At 45.3% G+C, this 20,100-nt stretch overlaps 1 protein-coding gene across 1 annotated transcript in view; it reads left to right on the top strand.

Annotated features, from left to right (window-relative positions):
- Positions 1–20,100, top strand: part of MICAL2 (microtubule associated monooxygenase, calponin and LIM domain containing 2) — a 131,590-nt gene that overhangs the window by 89,118 nt on the left and 22,372 nt on the right. Inside the window, exons 27-29 of the mRNA XM_084287727.1 lie at positions 11,808–11,994; positions 14,436–14,608; positions 16,590–16,664. Of these exons, the coding sequence (XP_084143853.1) occupies positions 11,808–11,994; positions 14,436–14,608; positions 16,590–16,664 (435 nt within the window). The remainder of the gene's footprint in view (positions 1–11,807; positions 11,995–14,435; positions 14,609–16,589; positions 16,665–20,100) is intronic.

Below are 20,100 nucleotides of genomic sequence, written 5' to 3'. Positions count from 1 at the left end.
CAATTGGGGGGTAAAAACTCCATATTTGTTACTGACTCTGGAGTGCTGCTTGCAAGTTCCCTTTATCTTCTGGAGCCCTGGAAGCCGCAGCTAATGGTGACTTATTATTTGGTAACAGTGGCCCTGCTTTATTTAATTTACTCAGTTTTCTTTCCTTTGTTCTGTCATGAATTTTTTTTTTTTAATTTTATAGTTTTTAAATCTGGTGTTCTACTTCTTAAACAGCAGGTTCTCCAAAACAGCTTTTCTAAGCTTTTGCTCCCCATCATCATCTTTCTTTTGCTCACCCTGCAGTTCTTAAGGTAGCATTTCTGCCTTTGTATCAAAAGAGAAATAAATGACAGATAGTCCCAATTATTTAATGGAAAGATTGTGTCATGGTTTTTTTTTTTTTTTTTTTAAAGTCGATTTAAACTGAGCCTCGCTAGAGTTGTTTGAATAATAGGAATGATTTTTTTTGAAAGAGTTGGTAGAGACAACATTACAAAAGAACAACAAATGTTATTCTCAATGAACTATTCTGTCTGTTCTGCCAAAGCAAAAAACATGATGCACAGTAGAAAGTTTGCTGTCCCAGGGGGAGATTATTTGCATAATGAAAACATAGTGCAGGAAATGTAATTTAAGGCAGTATTTGGCACTTCCTTAATTGCAATGGACAAAGCAATTCAGATAAAAGTAAATGTACTATTCATACAAATTAGAGTCTCACGGCAGGATCTTTTTTTCCATCTTGATAATCTTGGGCAGAGGCAGTGGCATGGAAACATCAGAAGAGGTTTTTATGGAGGAATGGCTCCTCCAGCCATTCATCCCTGTGAATGGGAGGGTTGGTTCCTCCTACTGCCCCTCTGCTGAGCTCTCTGAAAGCTCTGGTGCTTCCAGTCTCCAGCAAGCACATGCTGTTGTAGACACACCCCCAATGCAGTAATGCTGTGCCCTGGTGTATAGCTGAAAGTGGCAGCTGTGCCTGATGGAAGGGCAAACAGGTTGCTCCTCTGATCTCGAGCTGCAACTGAACTGTGTCCTTTCCAAAAACCATGGGTCTGGAACAGGTGATGCTGATGCCTCTTGACATAGTCAATGCTTTTGAAGATTTTACAGCTACTTGTTATAGATACTGTTGTAGTGCTAAAACTGCAGAGATGACGTTTGCTCTATTTGGCAGGTTCGGGAATTCTGCACTCTTTTTCCTCTTTACACTGGTTCAAATCAGTTCTGAACTTCTCTGTTGACACTAGGGCCATTTGGTTTGGAAATAAATGCACAGCAGTGCTTTTTTCTTTTTTTGAAAAGCTAGACTAATCATTCGTAGAGTATCACAGCATTACCTGCCTAGGTATCAGTTAATGAAAAGCAAACGTGCCAGAGTTATGTAAAGGTAACTATGCTTTCTTATAATTATACTAATACTTTGTAATGAAAAAGATCTTGCCATTTTCAAGCATACTTTATTTGAGAAAAAGTACAGACAAACCTTCTTAAAATGACTTGGACTCAAATGTCAGTCTTTCATTAACTCTACCAAGAAGAATAATTTCTGTTCCTCTCAGCTTCTTATAGACTGCTGCAGCAATAAAAGGCCAGTGAAAGCTGCTTCTCTATGTATTCCAACCTCAAGGAAGGGCTACAATCTGTGTTTCCCCACAACATTATAGCAATTAGTTACTGTAATTGGCTTTAATTCACTTCTTGATCACTCAGTCCTCACATTTCAATCAAGACAATGCGTTCTGAAATGCCCTGAATTCTGCATCAATATTTATGATTTTAGAAGTATGACATGTTTGCAGATGAGTTGATTTTTTTTTTTTTCTGGAAGATCATATCACTGAAGATCAGAAGACATTATGTATTAAGGCTTGAGCCAAGTATACATATTAGTCATAAATATTTCCGCAAGCCTCTTTCCTTTTCTTCATGATCTGTGTTAACATAAAAAGAACAGAAGCTTTGATCTCATCTCATCAGGTGGTGGGCTCCAAACTCATTTGAAATGACTGGAATTTCCAATATGTTCTTCTGAAATGTGAAATTACAAAGAAATTTGCATGCTACTATGTTCTTGCATTTGCTTTTTCAGTATTTGTTCTGCAGGAATTAATTCATATTTTATTCTAAGGTTTTTGGTGTTTGGAATCTTTGTGTAAAGAAAAGTATTATTTTAGCAGGCATTAAATTGCTGATCACTACAGAGACTTACACCATTGAGGCTGCACTCTGAATTTGCAATTATTACATGCATTAATATACCAGACTAACACAGATTGTTCTGATAAAATATACAATTGATCTAAAATTTATAGACAATCTTATCACAGTAGTGTTGCTGTGTTTTGTTGTTGTTTTTTTTTTTTTTGAAGCAAATTTCCATAAATATAAAAATTCAGTATATGTAATAGGTTTTCAGTTAGTTGCCTTTTCCGTTATCTCTGTATTCATTTTTGCATAGTTTGTATTAGTGTTAACACACACCATCCTGGATGCATTCAAAAAGTTGTGTTCTTTGGGCTCTGTCTTGCTTTGTTCTTCAAGCTCCCTGGTTATATTTTGTTCCTGAATTCAGAAGTGTCTGTTCATCAAGTAAGTAATGGATGCTTTGAAAAAGTGCTTTGCTGTTGAAGAACGTGTGTAGGTTCTGGGCTGGGCTCACAGGGGGAGAGGAGAAGATGCGCTGCTGGTGTGGGGACAGGAGGAGAGGGTGGTGGAAAAGCCCATCCCTAGGCCCTGGGGAAGAAGGGGCAGCACAAAAGCATTTGCAGGTAACAGTGATTGGAAGCCAGTGAGGTAATCTGGCCCCACTTCTGCTGAGAGCAGTGTACACCTCCACAGAAACAGGAAAGCAGGCTGGCTTTGTTTTTTGCCATTTGTTAGATTCCATAACATGGAATTGAATTCTATAGACAAATGAAACAAGCTCAAGTAAAAAGGAATAGACAGATGGGAAGAACTGAAACCTGTGAAACGTCAGACATGTCTCTTACTGAAGTCCTTTTTCAAGGATAGCAGTCTAGGTGGTGGTTTCTTGGGTGTGATGAAAAATCAAAGTTTGATAAATAGAGGACATGAGTTTGGGAGTGCTGTTAGAACCCCTATAGCCCTCTAGGGTGGATCTGAAATACCTCAATTGGATGTGTCTGGTTTTGAGCTCTAATGCGGGCAATGCTCTCATTCAGCCTTGCATGTTTTGAAGCAGAGGCAACAGGGCTCAGCTGAGGTTATAATAGGTTTGAGCTGGCGTTTTGCCCCAGTGTGGGCTGGTAGCCAGCATATTACAGCAAGATGAAGGCCTAAGCAAGCTGAAGGTGTCATAGTTTGTTGTGTTCTCATCTCAAAGTCCCACATGGGCTGGGCTTCCCTGGTGACTATTTTTTTTCTCTATCTCATCCCTGTGCTTGCTTAGTTCATTTCAATTGTGCTTCCACAGTACTGAAGACACCTTCCTTCTGCCCCTGCAGCTTGCTTAAAGCACTGATGTATTCTAAGCAGGATCCATAAATAATTTTAGGGGGTATATTATACAGTAAGAAGCTAGAGAGGCAGTAATGTGTGCTGGGTGTGCTACAAATCAATTTGTGGTCTGGTGACTGAATTTCTTAATGTCAGTTTTTGGTGCCAACTGGTATTTGCTTTCACCATTGGAGCTGCCTACTTTTATGAGTAACTCCACTTCAAAAGTATTTATTCATGTCATTGCCTTAGTCAGCAGCTCCATACAAGGCCAGGCAGAGTCCTCACATCCTGTGGATGAATTATAGGGTGACATAGTTTAATGGCAGGCTAAAAGCCTCAGGATTGCCAGCAAGCTAGGCTGAGGTCCTAAGGGGGGGAGGGAGGGGGAGCACTGAGCAAGCTGAGATGGGGTGCTTTTTGCAGGAGGGGTGGGCAAATGCAGGTTACTTCTTCAGTGAAGGGTTTTATCTGTTAGCTTTGTGCTTCAATGAGAGAAAGGACTCTTCCCTGAGCACTACTGCCCTGGATTTGGGAGGGCTGGCAACCAGGTGGCAAGGTGATGCAGCTGAGCTTGCCCAAACCTTGTCCCTGTCACAGGAGTGCAGCAGTAGCTCGTGCTTTTGGGCACAATAACAGCAGCAGCACCTGAGATTTTGGTGCCTTTCATATGAAGGTTTGAAAGCCCTTTGCCATTACTGAATTGCTGTGACAGCTCTGGGTAAGTACTGCTCCTGTTCCACTGGCTTCAGTGAGTCACAAATGCGTGATGTGACAGAGGTGCCAATACATCATATCCCAAATGCAGGTTGTGACGCCTGATTCCGGTAGGTTTCCTCCTTCCTCCCCCCAAACAAGGTTCTCATGCAGATTCACAACATGGGCAGGGTTCTAAGATATCACTGCTCTGGATGTGAGCAGTCAGGGCAATCACGAGGTGTTTTCTGGACCAGGCTCCCTGTAGAAGCTTTTTTGCTGGTTGCCAGCAAACTGGGAGTTCTGTGCCCCCAGAGGAGAGGTTGATACCATTTAAAAGTTTTTCTGTCTCTGTTTCTGTATTTTGTTTTTTTATCTGCCTTCAGGGGTGTTTCCCAAGTTTGTATAAGTTGACATATTTATACTTTGGTTAGCTCAGCAAGGCTTACTTCCCCTTTCTGCTTGTGCATGACTCTCATTTGGTCTGGCTTGTTTTAGCTGAGAAATACCATCACATCTTGCTTAAAAATGAATTTCCCTCTCACAATTTAAGACCAAATGAAGGTGAGGAGGGCGGGTAAACACAAACACTTTCAGTTGTTTATGACACAAAAGCATTGACTCGATTTGCTGGCTGCTGCAGCTGGCTTGGTTTGGATTTTTTTTTCAGATGGGTTCAGTGGGACATCTGACCATTTTTGTCCAACACAGGCAGAGGCACATGCAAAGCAGCAGCTCTGAAGCAAAGCTAATAAAACTTAGCAGCCAGCTGGTGGCTGAGGAATCCCGTGCTGTCTGTGGGGAGGAGGTTGTTATTTGGGCTTTGTGCTGCTGTGAGTGGCACATTTATGTGCCCCCTGTCCTTAGGGAGAGGGAATGGCCTGTCCAGCCCAGCTACCCACAGCGGGTACTTGGCTCTGCCCAAATTTGGCTGGACCCTGAGCCCCTGTTATCTCCTTGTCAGGTTGCAGTAACATGTTCTGCCTGGTGCTAGTTTGACAGGTGGCTCAGGAGCAACAGCTCATGCAGAGAGCTAGGCTGCCCTGTCAGATGGGACATGCTACTGTAACTGCTGCTGCTGCCGGTCTATTGGCCCTGGCTTTATTGGTGGGGACACTCAGATGCTGGAGTGATTGACACCTTAATAAATGATAGTCACAGAGGGTGCGGATGGCCCCTCTGGAAGGGGCCTCTCCTCTGCCCCGTGTGTGGTGGCACATAGTTCCCAATAGGTTTCTACAGGGGCTCCATGTGTGGGCCTGTCACAGGGCTGATGTGTTTCCCTCAGCGAAGCAAGACTGCAGTTGCACCATTAGCTGGCATAACATGGCAACAGTTGTCTGTGCCTCTCTGCAGAGCTGAACCGACGCAACATTGTTGAGACACCAGCACGTAACTCAGTACCCTTACCACATGGAAATCGCTGCTGTGTTGGCACAGCCTCTGTGACTGGAAAGAGAAACAGAGTGACTTGTTCACTTGCTTTACGGTAGCAGAGGGGAGATTGCCTGAGTTTGGACCTCTTAGTTTTTCTGTTGGTCACAGAATACCAGTAAACAGCTCTGAAATTTGAGTTTTCAAAAACCCTCCAGGCCACTGGGAAGGCTGTTACAAAAAGCGACTGAAAAAGACACAAATGTTTCTTAGGATGTGGTGCTGGCATCATCGCTGGATGTTCTGTAAGCATCTGAATATTTTAGGCCTGTAGTGGGGAGAATCACAGTCACAGTGATCTTGTGGTGATGCTGCACTTGCATGCAGGGAGGTTGCTCCTGTGGCATGGCATGTGGGATGGCTCTCCTCAGTGCTGCTGCATATGGGGAGCTCCGAAAGCTTCGTTATGTTCCTGATTAGAGGAACATAATTATTGCTGAGCAATAAGCAAGCTGCAGTTTGTTCCTCAGATTTGATAACCAGCTAGAAACAGGCCACTACCAAAGAATCAGCCCTGCTGACTGCTCAGCCACAGTCACTGGTCTGAAAGGTGAATTCTTGCAAATCCACCACCCTGGAGCCAGTAGCTGGCTGAACTAGCTCTGAAGGTCACTCATACTGTCACAATGTTATCACTAATTTACCCTCATTTATTAAATGATTGTGGTGTTTGGATTACTGGTGCTGTGAGGAAATAACAAGTATTTGTACTCCTTGATCCTTTGACTCCTGTGGAGCTAAAGTTAAGCCTCTATCCACGTTTTGTAAACCTTCCAATGTTGCAGAGATGCTGTGATGTCTTCGTCCTTCACCAGCTGTACTTCAGACTCATTTGAGACTGATGGGGCTGTTTCAAATGCAAGAGTGATCTGGTCCTTTGGCTGCCTGGAAGAACATGGAATTGAGAAAACCTGGCATGACACTTAATGGAGAGTAGAAGTGTTTTTTTGTTTTCTGGAAAGAGATTGAATCTGTCCATAGGGTCTGCATGGACTGTTTGGCCAAGCCTGTTTTTAACACCCCTGACCTTCCAGTGAGCACTGGTCTGGCTGTGAGCCCTCAGAGAAAGCTGTGGGGACATGCAATTTAGCTAAATCCTTTCACTGTAAGGAAAACACTTGTTTCTCTCCAAGTGTGGGGATGATGAGGTAGGTTTTGAAGTACAGACAAAGGAGAAATTGTTGATCCAATTTTTTCATCCTGTTGGAGTGGGAGGGTCAGATGAATGCAGAATTAGTCTGTTTCAGTTGCTGACTGTATTACTATTGTTTAAATAACTGAAGGCAGCTAGTCTCCATTTGTATTTAAAATTTAAATTGTATCATTTGTATTTAAAACAACAACAGCCTTACAGCCATGTTATTTACTCTCAATGCAAGTCAGTCAGGAACTCTGATCAGAAAAGCTTTGACTTAGGACACTAACGGTAGAGCTTGTGTGTGGAGATGCTGCTGCTCCCAGGACACAAAGCTGCTAAAATTGGCCATCTCTGTGTGGGGATTATTATCTGAATGGAGCTCTTACTGCTGAAGTTAATATACCAGTGTTTTGAGTACTGTTCTGCATTATAAAATGCATTGCAAAATCTTTTGCATATAGACAGGCTTTAGATCAATGCATTGTTTCTTATAGCTGTAACTCAGCATAAAAGACTACTTCCCAAAGCCTCCAGCTGCCTTCTGTGCGGGCAATTATGGAAAAGCAGGGAAAGGAGGATTGTTGTAGTGAACAGGGACAGCAGTGGATAGAGAAGTTAAAATAGATGTTTTACTGTTTTGAGTTAGACTCAGGCTTCTGTATCTTTTGGAAAATTCCTCTAAAATTTAAAACTGAGAAACTGAATCCACATCACCTGAGCATAGCGTCAGGTTTTTCCTGAAGTGGGAAAAAGATTGCTTTTGTTCTGCTGGGCTTCAGTTTGGTACTGAAGGGAATAAATCCATTCCAGTCTTTGCCCGGGTGGGCAACACATTTCCCAATAGATGGCCATCCACAGCACACAGAGTAGTTGATTCTCTCAGTAAATGGTGAGAACAGCCTCATCTTCTGTGTTTGCTGTGAGCTGGTGGCAAACTGCAGCCATCAGCCTGAGTGCTTCAGCCAAGCCTGGCTCCACTCGATTTGTGGCATATGGTTTCATCTTGCTGTTTAAAAAAAAGGAAAGTGTGAGTGGGCTGGTTTCATGATACCACAGAGCTGCTCTCACTGCTGTGGCAAGCAAAGCCCTTCTAAACCCTTGCTTTGGGCCAGGTCCCTGCTGTACCACTGGCTGTCAAGCCACCAAGGTGTCCCTGGCCTCCAAAACTGCACAGCTGAGTACTATTCCCCTCGTTAATGACAAGGATGGTGGTGTCACAAAACAGAGTGCCAGGACAATGCTGCCTGGATGACAGTAGCATAAGGAATGGAAAACTTAAATTCTCTCAATGCCAGCAGCCCTTCAGGCAGCAAGTTACTGTTGTGCAAGGGCATCAAACAGTCCAGCTGTGCATGCTGCAGAGCACCTGCTGCTGCTCACTGAGTGGAGGCAGGAGCACTGCCCCGCTTGCTTGCCTGCCTGTGCCCCTTCACAGAAAAACACCAAAGGGCATGTGAGGGGCTGGAGAATAGCACATTAGCTCCTTGGCTTGCTTGCACTGGCTAGTTTAGGGAATTTGATCACCTAAAGTACTCTTAAGTACATAACATACGTCAGTAGGACAATTCCACTTGTAACTGGCCGGTTGTGGTGTGCCCTGTCTGTCCCTGCATGTGATGCATTTGCTTTGGTGTCTGCTAGCACAAGTAACATCTTCCATGTGCATAGCTTGCCTGTAACCCCCTGGATAAATTTAAACATTTTGACAAAGCATTAGTAAGGGCTACAGCTTAAACTGTGACTGTGGAGAATGCATGCTCACTGCTAGAGGTCTTTGCTACACTGAAACAGACGATAGTAGGAAGGATGTTGGGAAATCTGAAGTAAGTGTGATAGAAGTGAAGTCAGATCTGATGTGAATGCTATTTTGAGAGTCTGTTTCCTCGTGACTTGTCTCTCTGATAACATCTGGTGCAGCCAATGCAGGTCAGTGGCACGGCACCAGTTGAGGCACCAGTTGACATTGGCAGGAAAGTGGGGGCTGTGTCCTTTTCCATCCTGGAGACTGGATGCCCCTGTTGCTTTTGCATTGCGTGTGTTTATCTTATAAAGTTCAATTTTTCTGACTCGATTTTTTAGCTGCTGGTAGAAAGTCTCCTGTCCTGGGGAGGAAGTCTGCCCTGAGCAGGAGCACTGGCAGCCCCCGGGGTCCCACAGCCCCACCAGTTGCCCCAGGCACAGGGCTTAGTCTGCCCCCATGCCCCTTCCCATTTGGGAATGGCAGTAAGGCCATTTTCATCTCTTCTAGTGAAGAAGCGGGATAGCGTGGCGTGTACAGGTGTGGGTCTCTGGGAGGACTTTAAGTACTAGCAAATTCAGGTATCCAGGGCCGTATGTGGGAATTTTCACTTTGGAATTGGGAGCTGAATGTCCACCTTAGTCCTTCTGCAAGAGCTTGCATTTCCCCAGAGCACAAGGTGGGCTGCTGCAGGCCCAGAAGTGCTGAACAATTCAGTTGATCTCCCGAGTGAGCACAGCTAACCTCCCATGAGGCTCCGCAAGGAGGGCTGCTGCTGCTAACCTTGCATCTGCTCAGGAACACAAGTGTGTGCCTCACCTTCGTGTAGATACTCAGCCTTTGCACTGACTTGGGAGAAATTTGTTCACGCAGACCGTCTTCCACCTCTCCCCCCACCCCCCTAAAAAAAAAAAAAAAAAAGCATTAAAGAAGTTCCAGATTTATTTTCAAATTTCTCATCTATCTCAGATAATTTTCATCTTCTTTATGATACTCCTTTAAAATTAATGACAGCAACAGCTCCTCAGTGGTGGAGCTGATGGCCCATTTGATTTGTTTGTGTTGCTGTGGCAGTGCTGGTAATAATTAACATGTGGGCTTGGGTCTGTGCAGCGTCCAGGCTTTTGTTTGAATTGGCCCCTGCGCTCCCTCCATGGTGTTTACACGAATCCACCAACAGCTTGTTGCTGGCGCTTGTACTCGGTTCCTTTTTGTTCTCTGGGACTGAAATCTGCCCTGTGCAAGAGCTCCAAGCACTCCATGTGGTTGCATTTTCTCATGGCAAGGTTCAGGGCCCAAGCTCTACTTTTTAGGAGAGCCCAGTAAAATTGTGTAGTGCCATCAGAACCTACAGAACCCTGACCCTTGGACATTTGAAGCCCCTTTGCCTTCATACAACCGGTTACCCAAGGAGCAGTCCTGCTATGTGAAACTGCAGCAGCAGCTCTCATTGCTTCAAATGTCCCATGGGGTTTGTAACCCAGCGTTTGGGTTAACGCGCATGAGTGGATGTCCTGTTCATGGAAGCGCTGAGACAGCCCAGGTTTATGGGGTTGACTGCAACCTAGCTTATTCAGCTTCATATGTCACAGTGCAAACATTGACTAAATAAATTAGTAAGGAGTGTTTTTTGTTCTTAAGACTAATCTTAAATCTGATTAGTACAGCTACAAATGCAAGATTATTGTGTTCACAAAGGACTCAGCCATTTAGCAGATGCCTGAGAAAGCCAGCTTCTGCTGCACAATTCAAACTGGAGAGCACTGCGGTGCCTTAGAAGAGGTGGCACAGAAATGTGCCTCCCTCAGCAGAGGTGACGGTGCCTGAGGTCCTCCACCAGCTGTCTGTTGCACTTGTCACTTAAAATGTGGATGTGTGGCAGGCTGTTGCAAAGGGACTGGTTAACTTGGAATGTGTACGTATTCAGGAACTGTGCTGGTAGTGGGTTTGGGTAGTCTGTCTGTCCATGGGTTTTAGTGTTCTACAGCTGTGTGCATTAGTCATAAAAATGTTTTTATCCTCTTTCCTGGTACTGTGGTGGGGGAAAACTGTTAATATAGGGGATGGGGAGGGAACACACACTGAGCCTACAAGCAAATGGCAAGAGGTTTCTTGGCAGGAGATTAATGGAACAGGCTATGGTTGCTGAAGGAACAGAGAAACCTCTCCATTGCCGCTTGCTGTGACCTTGGGCATTGCTTATTGCCATCGTGGGTACAGCTGGCAAGCTTTTGTTAGGTTTTGTTTGCTCTGATATTCACATTAACGCAGCAGCTTTCAGGGAGAAGCTTACCCTGAGCCGTGCGGAGGCCTGTATTTTACAAATTGCCTGGCAGGATCTCTTCCTGGAGAGCAGCTCTGGGGCAGCTCCGGGGGCTTGGCACAGGAGCCTCTCGTCATGTTGCAACAGTGAGCTGCTCCTCCTGCCTGCCCAGCTGCTCCCATGCAGCAGTAGGAGAATTAAAGAGAGCCTCCTGTGAGCAGTGAAGTCTTGAGGAGTTTTCAAGCCAAGAAAGTACATTGGCTCTTATGAAGCAGGAAAACCCAGAGCTCACCACAGCCTTTTGAAAAGTGCAGTGCTCTGTGGCGCTTGGGAGAAGCATAGTCAATAAAACAGTAATATAAATAATAAATAAATAAAAAAACAACACTGCAAAGCCATTTTGCTCATCCTGTGAGCACAAGCAAGGGAATTTCAGCCAGCCACAACAAGACCTGTACTTGTACAGCAGACATCCACACCATCAGCAGCTGGGCTTCTGGCGCTGGTGGTTATTTTTGTATATAGAAGGGAGCTAGCACCAAAAAAAAAAAAAACAAACAAAAAAACACAAACAAAACAGAAGCTAATTACCTCAGTTTTCTTTCTGAGGGTGGGGGGAGGCAGGACAGAGTGGTGGCTGCTTGAATTGTGCAAAGTCGAAGTGTAGCCCTGCTGCCACAGCCTGTTTTGGAAACCTGGTGTCACAGCTCAGCAGAGAGAGGGGACAGTGAGGGACAGGCCAAGCGACCTGGCCAGGGTCAAAGTGGGTGCAGTGCTGGATGTGTGGTTGCAATGCATCTGCCCCGAGGCAGCCCAGGGAGAGCTGCAGTGATGCGTGGGGAATTGCTGCTCCAAGCTTCCTGTGCTGCTTCCATTTCTATCTGTGTCCCAGTTGGTGAACACCAGCAGGGTCGTACCACAAAACCCAACTTTCAGACCTGGTTTCACTCTGCAGGGCTGCTGATGCTCCCAGAAACCACTGCCAGTGGCTGAGGACCACCCAAAGGAGAGGCCAAGGTCTTTCCCCATGGGCTTCCTGAGTCTGGCTTACCCCTAACGTGCTGCTGTCACCCTTGTACTTTTCCTAGGCTGCTGCCAGCCCGTGGCCAATGAGCCCACCTCTCCGAAGAAGGCAAAGAGTATCCTGGAGCACCACAACTTGGAGAACTGGTCACCTTCTCCAGAGTGGACCACCGTGAGGGTCATCCCTGAGGAGGAAATGACAGAGCACAACCTCCTTGCTGTTCGAGTCATGGTTACCAGTGATGCAAGCAGGTAGTTGAAAATACTAATAGGCCTTTAAAAACCAAAAAGCCTGATTTTTTTTTTATTTTTTTTTCTCTGCAGCACTGATGAAAAGTATAGCACATAAAGCTGAGGGAGGGAAGAGAAAAAAGGAAAACCTCTCAGAAAAAAAAACAAAACAACAATTGTTCTTTACCACAATCATAAATCCCCCAAGACATATGACTCATTTTGCAGGAAATCTTCAAACATTTACATCCCACGCAGGGGCCTGAGTCAGAGAAAAAAACGTTTACCCCAATCAACCCAGGTTCAGCTATTTGTTTTCCAAAAAATGTCAGTTCAGGGATTAGGGCACTGGGTGTGTTGTGGCAAAGGTGCATCCTGCGGTGTGGTTGCCTGCTACCTGGGTACCATGGGGCAGCTCCACAACCTGAGTGCCACTCTGGACGTTTGATGGCCTGCCCATCCCAAAGACATCCAAAATCCTGTGACTCTTGGAGAGCTGTCTGAGGAAGTCTGATTTCTGTGCAAATTTAGAATATATTAGTTTTCTGGGTGGGATTCTGTGGGAGTTCACTCCAGCCATAATAATGATTAGATCGGTGTCTTTCAAGTACAGTAGTTTTCCTTACTGAGAATTTTTTTTTTTTTTTAAAAAAAAAAAGATATCCCAAAGTCAGCTGTTGCAAACAGAGAAACAGAGAGCTATTACTCTGTGAGGAAACTCACATAGACTCTGGAAGCCCTTCAAACACCTATTCATGGTGTTGTGTATAGGTTGTGGAAGGTAACATTTTTGGAAATTAAACTTTATGCTGTTCTCTGTGGGAGTTTTTAAATAACATTTGTGCTCCACCACATGTTTGGATATTCTTTGGGGAAAGGATAACTCTTTGCTGGGACTCCTCCCCTGCAAGGAAAGGAGAGCTTGGGGAAATGTTTACTGCCTGTTGGAGAGATCTCGCTGCCATATAGTGGCTTGCTGCATAGTGCCTGCTCCTACCCACACTAATACCCTGAGGCTCTTCATGCCCATTGCACTTGGGCAGCGTGCAGAGATGGGAGCCAGCTAATCCCCCTGATCTGAGGGATCAGATCCATTCCCTCCAGCTGTGACAGTCTTGTGTTCTTCACAGAAAGGCCCCTGGTTCCTATCCAAGCTGACGTTGCCGCTGTCACCAGGATAGCATGTGCCAGCCTCTCTCACTGCCTTCTTTTGGGGACTATGTGCTTGCGCTGCTCCTGTGGGTGAGCCATTGCCTAACAAGGGGGGGATGAGTGAAATAGCAAGTGACAAATGATATTGCAAGGTCTGAGTGAGCACAGGGCAGGAAAAATGACTAGCTCGGTAAAATAGCTTTTCAATTCATGCTTTAGGTACTTGTGAATAATGACTGCCTATCAAGCAGCGATCAGAGGACAAGCCTCAACCTAGAGCACTTACATCCTTGCCAACCAAGGGAAATAAACATTTGCTCTTTTAAAACAGAAATGTGTCTATCAGTACTAATGGAATGTATTTTTCTTTTGTGTGGCACTCTGCCCAACCTCAGTGTGATATCTCACAATCCAGAAGTGATCTCAACTATCAAAGGATTCATATATATATGTGTGTGTGTATGTGTACACATATACATACATGCCACAACCAGAAGACTAAGTCCAAGGTCTCCCAGTACCAGTTTGATCTGGGTAAGGCAGAGGTACAGGACTGGTCAGTGCTACGTGTATGGCATGTGCACTAGCTTTATACTGTCTGCAGCCAGTATCTGATCTGCAGATACTGGCTCCTTGCCAGTATCTGCAGATACTCCCTGCTCCAGGCACAAAATCAAACCATCAGAAACTTGTTGCCTAACCTGAGAGATTTTATTTCAGCCTCTGCTGGTGGGCAGTGGTACCCAACCACTGCCTTTCCTTTAGCGCTTTTTCCTCCTGTTCTGTCTCTGTCTTGTGGCTGTTACAATGAATCTTTACTTTCTACAAGGCAGCACTATGTAAATGTGACACAGCTTTCTCCTGTCACACGAACAGGACTACTCAGAGCATAAGCTCCTCTTTTCAAAGTAGAGCTATTAATCATCACAATAAATCTATGAATTGGTTTAGCAGGGTAGGAGAATAAGGAGAATAACCTTTGCAGGTGGTTATTAGTCCCACCCAGAGGCAAGGTCAAAATGTGTGTTACTCTGAGTATGTGTTTGTGTGACATGCTTTTAATTACATTTAAGGAAGGAGAGTCCAAAACTTGCCTCTGTGGTGATCTATGGTCCCTCCTTGTACTTGCTGTGCAAGGAGTTGTCCCAGTGGCTCACTGCTGTATTTCAAGCCAGGGCTCTCTTTGTGGCAGGTTGACTTCAGGTTTTGTGCTGAACATGGTTATGAATCTGGGTAGCAGAAATTTTACAGGAATGTGTGCCTTCTGAAATGTCCCACTTTCTTCCCATCTCTCCTTCTTTTCCCTGTAGCTCTGAGCTGGAGTCTGATTTTAACGGTGATTCCTCCAACTCTGAGGTGGGTGAAGGAGAGACCTCGCTGCTGGAGCTCCCTGCCTGTCCAAGCCCCCCCCGGCGGTGGGCATCACTCTCCAGGAGCCCTGTGGTGCCAGAGGAAAGCCACAAAGCATCCAAAGTTGCTGATGGTAAGCGGTATCCCTGCCTGGGGGAATGCCAGTGGCCTCTCCTGGGGGCTGAAGTCAGCATTGAGGGAAAGGTTTTGAACTGGAGGCAGCTGTCAGCAATATGGCTAGGTTTTACCTCTTAAGTGTCTTCATTTGGGGGGATTTCTGCCTTTTGGGTGACATAACAGTATTTTACAGGCTCCTTTCTTCTTTACTCACTGGTTGAATCTTAAACGCTTACGCAGCAGGTGGCACTAAAATGCTCAGAGTGAAAGTTTGCTCAGAGGCACCGCTGGGTGGTTTGCTCCTGTGGCACGGGCAGCTGCCGGAGCAGTGCCTTGCTCTGCCCACCTTGGCTGATGCAGCGGTGTCATGGTGCACGGGAACCTGGAGGAGCTGTGCTTCCTGCCCAGCTTGCAGTGCCAGGTGGGTGCTTTCCCACCAGTAAAACACTGGGATGTTATTAGCAGCCTGTGCAATATCTGTGACGTTGGCTACAGGTGATTTTTGGAAGCACTGGAATGCTCTACTTTGATCAGTTTATATTTATATCAGTAGCTGCTTGAGCTATTCGTGTCTACAGAAAGCATACTGAGGAAAGGATATAGCTAGTAGGGAGGCAGCAAGAGGGTTAGGAGCAGTCTGCCTCCAACTGGAAACTCCTTTCTGGAGCTGGAGGTCAGGCCTAAAAGGTGGACTAAAAACAACCAAAGACGTGCATCTGCAGGAAGTGAGGACTGCCATGTTTTAGGACTATATGGTAACATGTTGAAGCTATGGTGAACCTTCTGCTTTAGAAAGCATCCGCAAAACTTTGCCAGGCTCATGGTCTGCTGGGTTTCTCCCCTGGGCAGAGCAGCGTGGGCCTGCATGCACCTCCTGAGCTGGCAGCTGTGGTGCTACAGGCATGGACCTGCACTAAAGCTGCTCTCTGCTTTTTGGGCAAGAGCAGTCATGTTCATACAAAATGTGGGTGGAGCAAGGGAGCAGCTGTTTGGACAGTGTGTGCAGATGTGCAAAACTGTTTTTTGGGGTTCTCCCCAAAAAAGCTCTTTGCCTGCAGCCTTACATGCAGCATTGATTTATGTCTGCATTCTCAGATCCTCCCACGCACTGACAGCTTATGGCTGGACCCTGAGAAACTTCATGGTATTTTGCATTTGTTAATTACATTTGGTGTTATCACTCCTCTCTGTGTGGAAAAGGCTTTGTTGAAACCAGCTTTTATTTCAGATCTCACTGGTGCCTGAACAGGGGTGAGTTTCCAAAGACTGTTAGACATGAATAGAGTTCTTGGATTTCAATGTGGTATACTGACTTAATCTCATATTTAAAATAAAGGGCAACGTTCAACACCACAATGTTCTAGGCATTCCTGGCAGATTTTTATAAAAGAGGTTTTAGGTGGTGCTAAAATGTCCAAGTCCTTTGATTCATCATCACCCAAAGTGCCTTGGCATGAGGTTTGGGCAGCACTGAAAGGGCTGCTGTAAGGATCTGGCTTCTTTCCTTGCACAAGGAGCCTTCTGCCAGGCTGTGCCGCAGTGATGGAAGAGCTGAGAAATTATTTTGCTGCAATAAAGAGCCATCAGCATTCATTTCTTCCAGTCCCCCACCAACCCCAAGCCCATATATGCATTCTAATCGGAACAGAAAAGAGGGGGGTTTTACAAGGTGATTTAAATGGACTTCTGAATAAAGAGGCCTTGTTTCAAAGGCAGAGCCAGGCTTCCCTTTGGAACATCTGTCTGGAGTGCTACTTTTGAACCGCCACAATCCAGCCCTGGCTTTCTCCTGTCCTGCTTTTGCTGACATGAGGTGCAGCGGGCAGGCATGTTGGAAAACAGCACCAGCATGAGGGGAGCCTCTCCTGGGGCTGGCTGCTCTGGTGCTGTCATGTTGCTCGGGCACTGCAAAGCCTGGCAGGGAATGGGGAGCTATGGTTTTGTTCTCTGGCTTGTGCTGTGCTAGCTAACGATGTCCCTCTCCTGTTTCTGTTTAGCACTACAGAGAGCCAACAGCTTTCACTCCACTGCATTAACTAAGTATCAGAATTGGAGAAGAAAAATCCAAACAAGTGAGTACAGCCCAAGAAGAGATTGCATCTTCCACTTGCACTGTCTCCTGTTTTTTTTCTCTCAAATTCTTCCTGTCCTTTCCTTTACCATTTTTTGTGATTTTGACTCATGAGGTAAGGAGACAAGAGAGCTAAAACACAACAAATCTTTCTCTTTTTTTTTTTCATTTTCTTGTCCTGAAAGGATCAAATTCCTTTTTCACGTGATTGCTTATTAGTCACGTGATAGGTTATTACCTATTTTTGTGACTAATAAGGTAATCCATACATCATCTATCTGTCCATATCTAATTCCTATTATATCTCCTACTCTTTTACCACCATAGCTCCCAGAGAATAAACCATTAAGTAAATCTACCAATGACTCTATGACAAGTTAACAACTCTATGTAATCCAGGCTTTTGTACAGGAGAGACAAAACCTCACAATACTGTATACATGTCCATATGCGCTTTTATGCAAACACTGCCATTTCAACACACCTGCCCCAAACCAGTCTGAAGCTTTTGGGCCACATGGAGTGGGTGAGGAAAGGCAGGTGGCGAGTGGAGGCACCTCATCCCCAGCAGCTGTCCTCCAGAAGGATGGAGCCTGGGGCTGCAGGAGCTAGGGGTGCCGAGTGCTCCTGTTCCCTCTCCAGTGTGGGTGCAGTCTGTGTGTGTGTGTTGGATGAGCTCAGCACTGGTGGGGTTTCAGAAGTGGCGTTTCAATTATATTTCCCACAATGGGAGCTGTGAAAGTCAGCAGCTCGGGCCTTGTGTGAATGTGCTCTTGGTCATGGTCCTGCATAGGCATCTGCAAAAGGAGTAGTGCTGGCAAGTTATGTCTGCCGTAATTGTGTATGCTAAGCTCTAATTTATCAGCCAATAAGGTGTGCCTATATCACAGAGCATGTATTCTGCCCTTAGACCTACGTGCACTGATTGCTTTTGGTTCAGTGTATCAATAGGTCTAATATTTTGAGCACTGCATACCAGACATGCTCCTGGAGGTGTCTATTTGTATATCCTCTACTGTTTGCTGAAAAAACAGGTGATGTTTCTGTTTGCTGAAAAGGAAAGAATACTAACAGCCCTCCCAACATGAACATTACTGGTTCTTCTCCTCTGACAGTTTCACTTGATTTAGGCTGACCCATCTCTGCCCAAGGGATTCAAACAGGAATGTACTGAGCTTAATAGCAATCAGGTCTGTGTGTGATTCACTTGCAAAACGCAGGGTGGTCACTCCTCACAGCCAGGGCGATGTCAAAGTGATCTTCCTCCTGAGCTGTGTCCCTGAGATGAGCCAGATGTGTTCCCAGTCACATCTCTGTTGCTTTTAGCAGGGCTGCCTGCCTGCCTCAGCACAGCCCCTCCGCAATTATATGCTGCGCCTCTCCTGAGTCCCCTGGGACTCACTGGTACCTGCAGGATTGTTGATATCAGTGTGGAGCTGGATGCATTTACCAGCACCTCAAGTCCTCCCAAAACTTGTTTAGAAACAGTTGTATTTGTTAGACTGAGCTGTTGATAGCCCATAAGTATGAAGCATAAATACATAACGGTGGAAAGAAGGGGTTTGTACATGTGACTGAGTACCACAGTCTCCAAGCATGCAGACAGCTGGCTTTTGGGAACTGGTGGTGAGAGTTGCTCCACCTCAGCCCTCAGCTTCCATCTGCAACTCTGCCCTCTGTGGGGGATTTCTGCAGCTGCCTCAGTCTCAGCTGCCTTTGGAGAAGTTTCTTGTTGTGGGAACAGAGCTCATAGGCCACCTGTGTTAATTATGGGGCCAATGTTCAAGCAGAGGTATGTTGGCTTGCTTGGTTTGACTGCAAAAAGAAGCTTCAAGATTATTTGCAAGTATCCATTACAGGAAGATTTTTTTTATGTCTCACAAAAGGGGGCAAGATGCATCTCTGTCTTGGCACCAGCCTTACAACTATGTCAGATGCCCTTAGCTGCACACTAGCACTTTCACTACGGACTTCATGGTCCTTTGAAGGCTTCTGTTGCCACGTCTGGGATAACTCACTAAATATCAGTAGAGGATACATGGGGCTATTTCATGGTCTGTAGAAGATGTTCCCACCAAGCTGGACTTCATGAAACCATCACACCCTGCTATTGCCCTTAGATGTACATGTGTCCTTGGAGAGGCAGCTGTGGCAGATGGGCAGGCAGAAAGGCCTCATTGTGGTGGCATTCCCTGGGACTGGCTGTACCTCCAAGGTGCAGAGAAGGACTCGCTGCTCTCTGCAGAACCTCCCTGGAGCAGCCAGGTGGGCATCCTACCCCAGAGGATGCCTCTGCCCAAGATGGCCTAGCTAGTCAGGGTGCTCTCAAAAAATCTTGTGGCGTCTGTCTGCCTCAGTGCTGTATTTGAGTGCTGTGAAACACTGTGGGGATTGGCTTATACATCAAGTGTTGGATTTACTGAAAGGGCGGTTTTAAAATTGTTCCTTAGTTGATCTCAGTTCTTAAAAAAAAATCAAATAAAAATAGTGCTTATTCCAGATATGAGGGGAAAAAAGACAGACTGTGGAAGGAAAGAAGGAAAGACCAGGGATAACTCGTAATTTTGATTAATTTTCAGCTTGTTCTCGGCAAGTGTATTACTTAATTGTTTGCCAATTAATTTTCTCATCATTTTATTAAAGCCTTCCTTGTGCCTTTGAAGGGCTCTAGAGGGAGCTAGAAGTCTTTGAGAGGAAAGCAACATGCTATATGAATGCGTCTGAACCTCAAGTATACTCTTAAATGATGTGTAAAGTATATTCAGCATATACTGGGAACAGAATAAAGGCATTTTTTACTCTCTGGAGGAACACTGTAAGTCTTAGTTTCTGTATTTAATCCACTTAATACTTAGTTACAAGAATTCATATGATCATCAGTCACATTAAAGAAAAATCTGTCTCCTTTTCAAACTTATTTCCCAAAATACATATGTTTCATAAACAGCACGAGGTATGCAGCCAGAGAAAGGAAATTGGTGTCATTTCTATATTGGCTGAAAGGTTCAGGGCAGGATATTGCCTTTCAAAATCTGTAATTCCTGTTTTGCAGCCACAGACAGCGCCACACTCTTATTTGTTGTCTTGGTCACCACAAGTAGCTCCAAGGCCAAGCAGATTTTGGTAATGCCCTAAGGATTTTTTTGTTTTTGTTTTTTGTTTTGTTTTTCATAGTAACATGTTTTTAACATGAAGCTGCAAATATAGCTTCAGAGCCTCAAGTGGAATAAGTCAATAATCTCTGTGCAAGGCAACAAGCTGGGACGTTGTGCTAAGTGCTGCTCTCACTTGTGCTGCCCTGTCCTTGTGCAGCAATGCACCCCTGTGTGCTGCTGTCCCACAGACCCCTGGGGCTGCACAGAGGAAAAAAGTAATTTCCTCTGTTATGCATGGTAATGGAAAGGCCACGCTGGGATGCTGCTTCTCCCCCCACTCTC

The sequence above is a fragment of the Netta rufina genome (assembly GCF_964035555.1).
Source record: "Netta rufina genome assembly, chromosome: 5".
Taxonomy (NCBI): Eukaryota; Metazoa; Chordata; class Aves; order Anseriformes; family Anatidae; genus Netta; species Netta rufina.
Note: the sequence above shows the minus strand (reverse complement) of the source record. Positions and strands in the feature narration are given on the sequence as shown.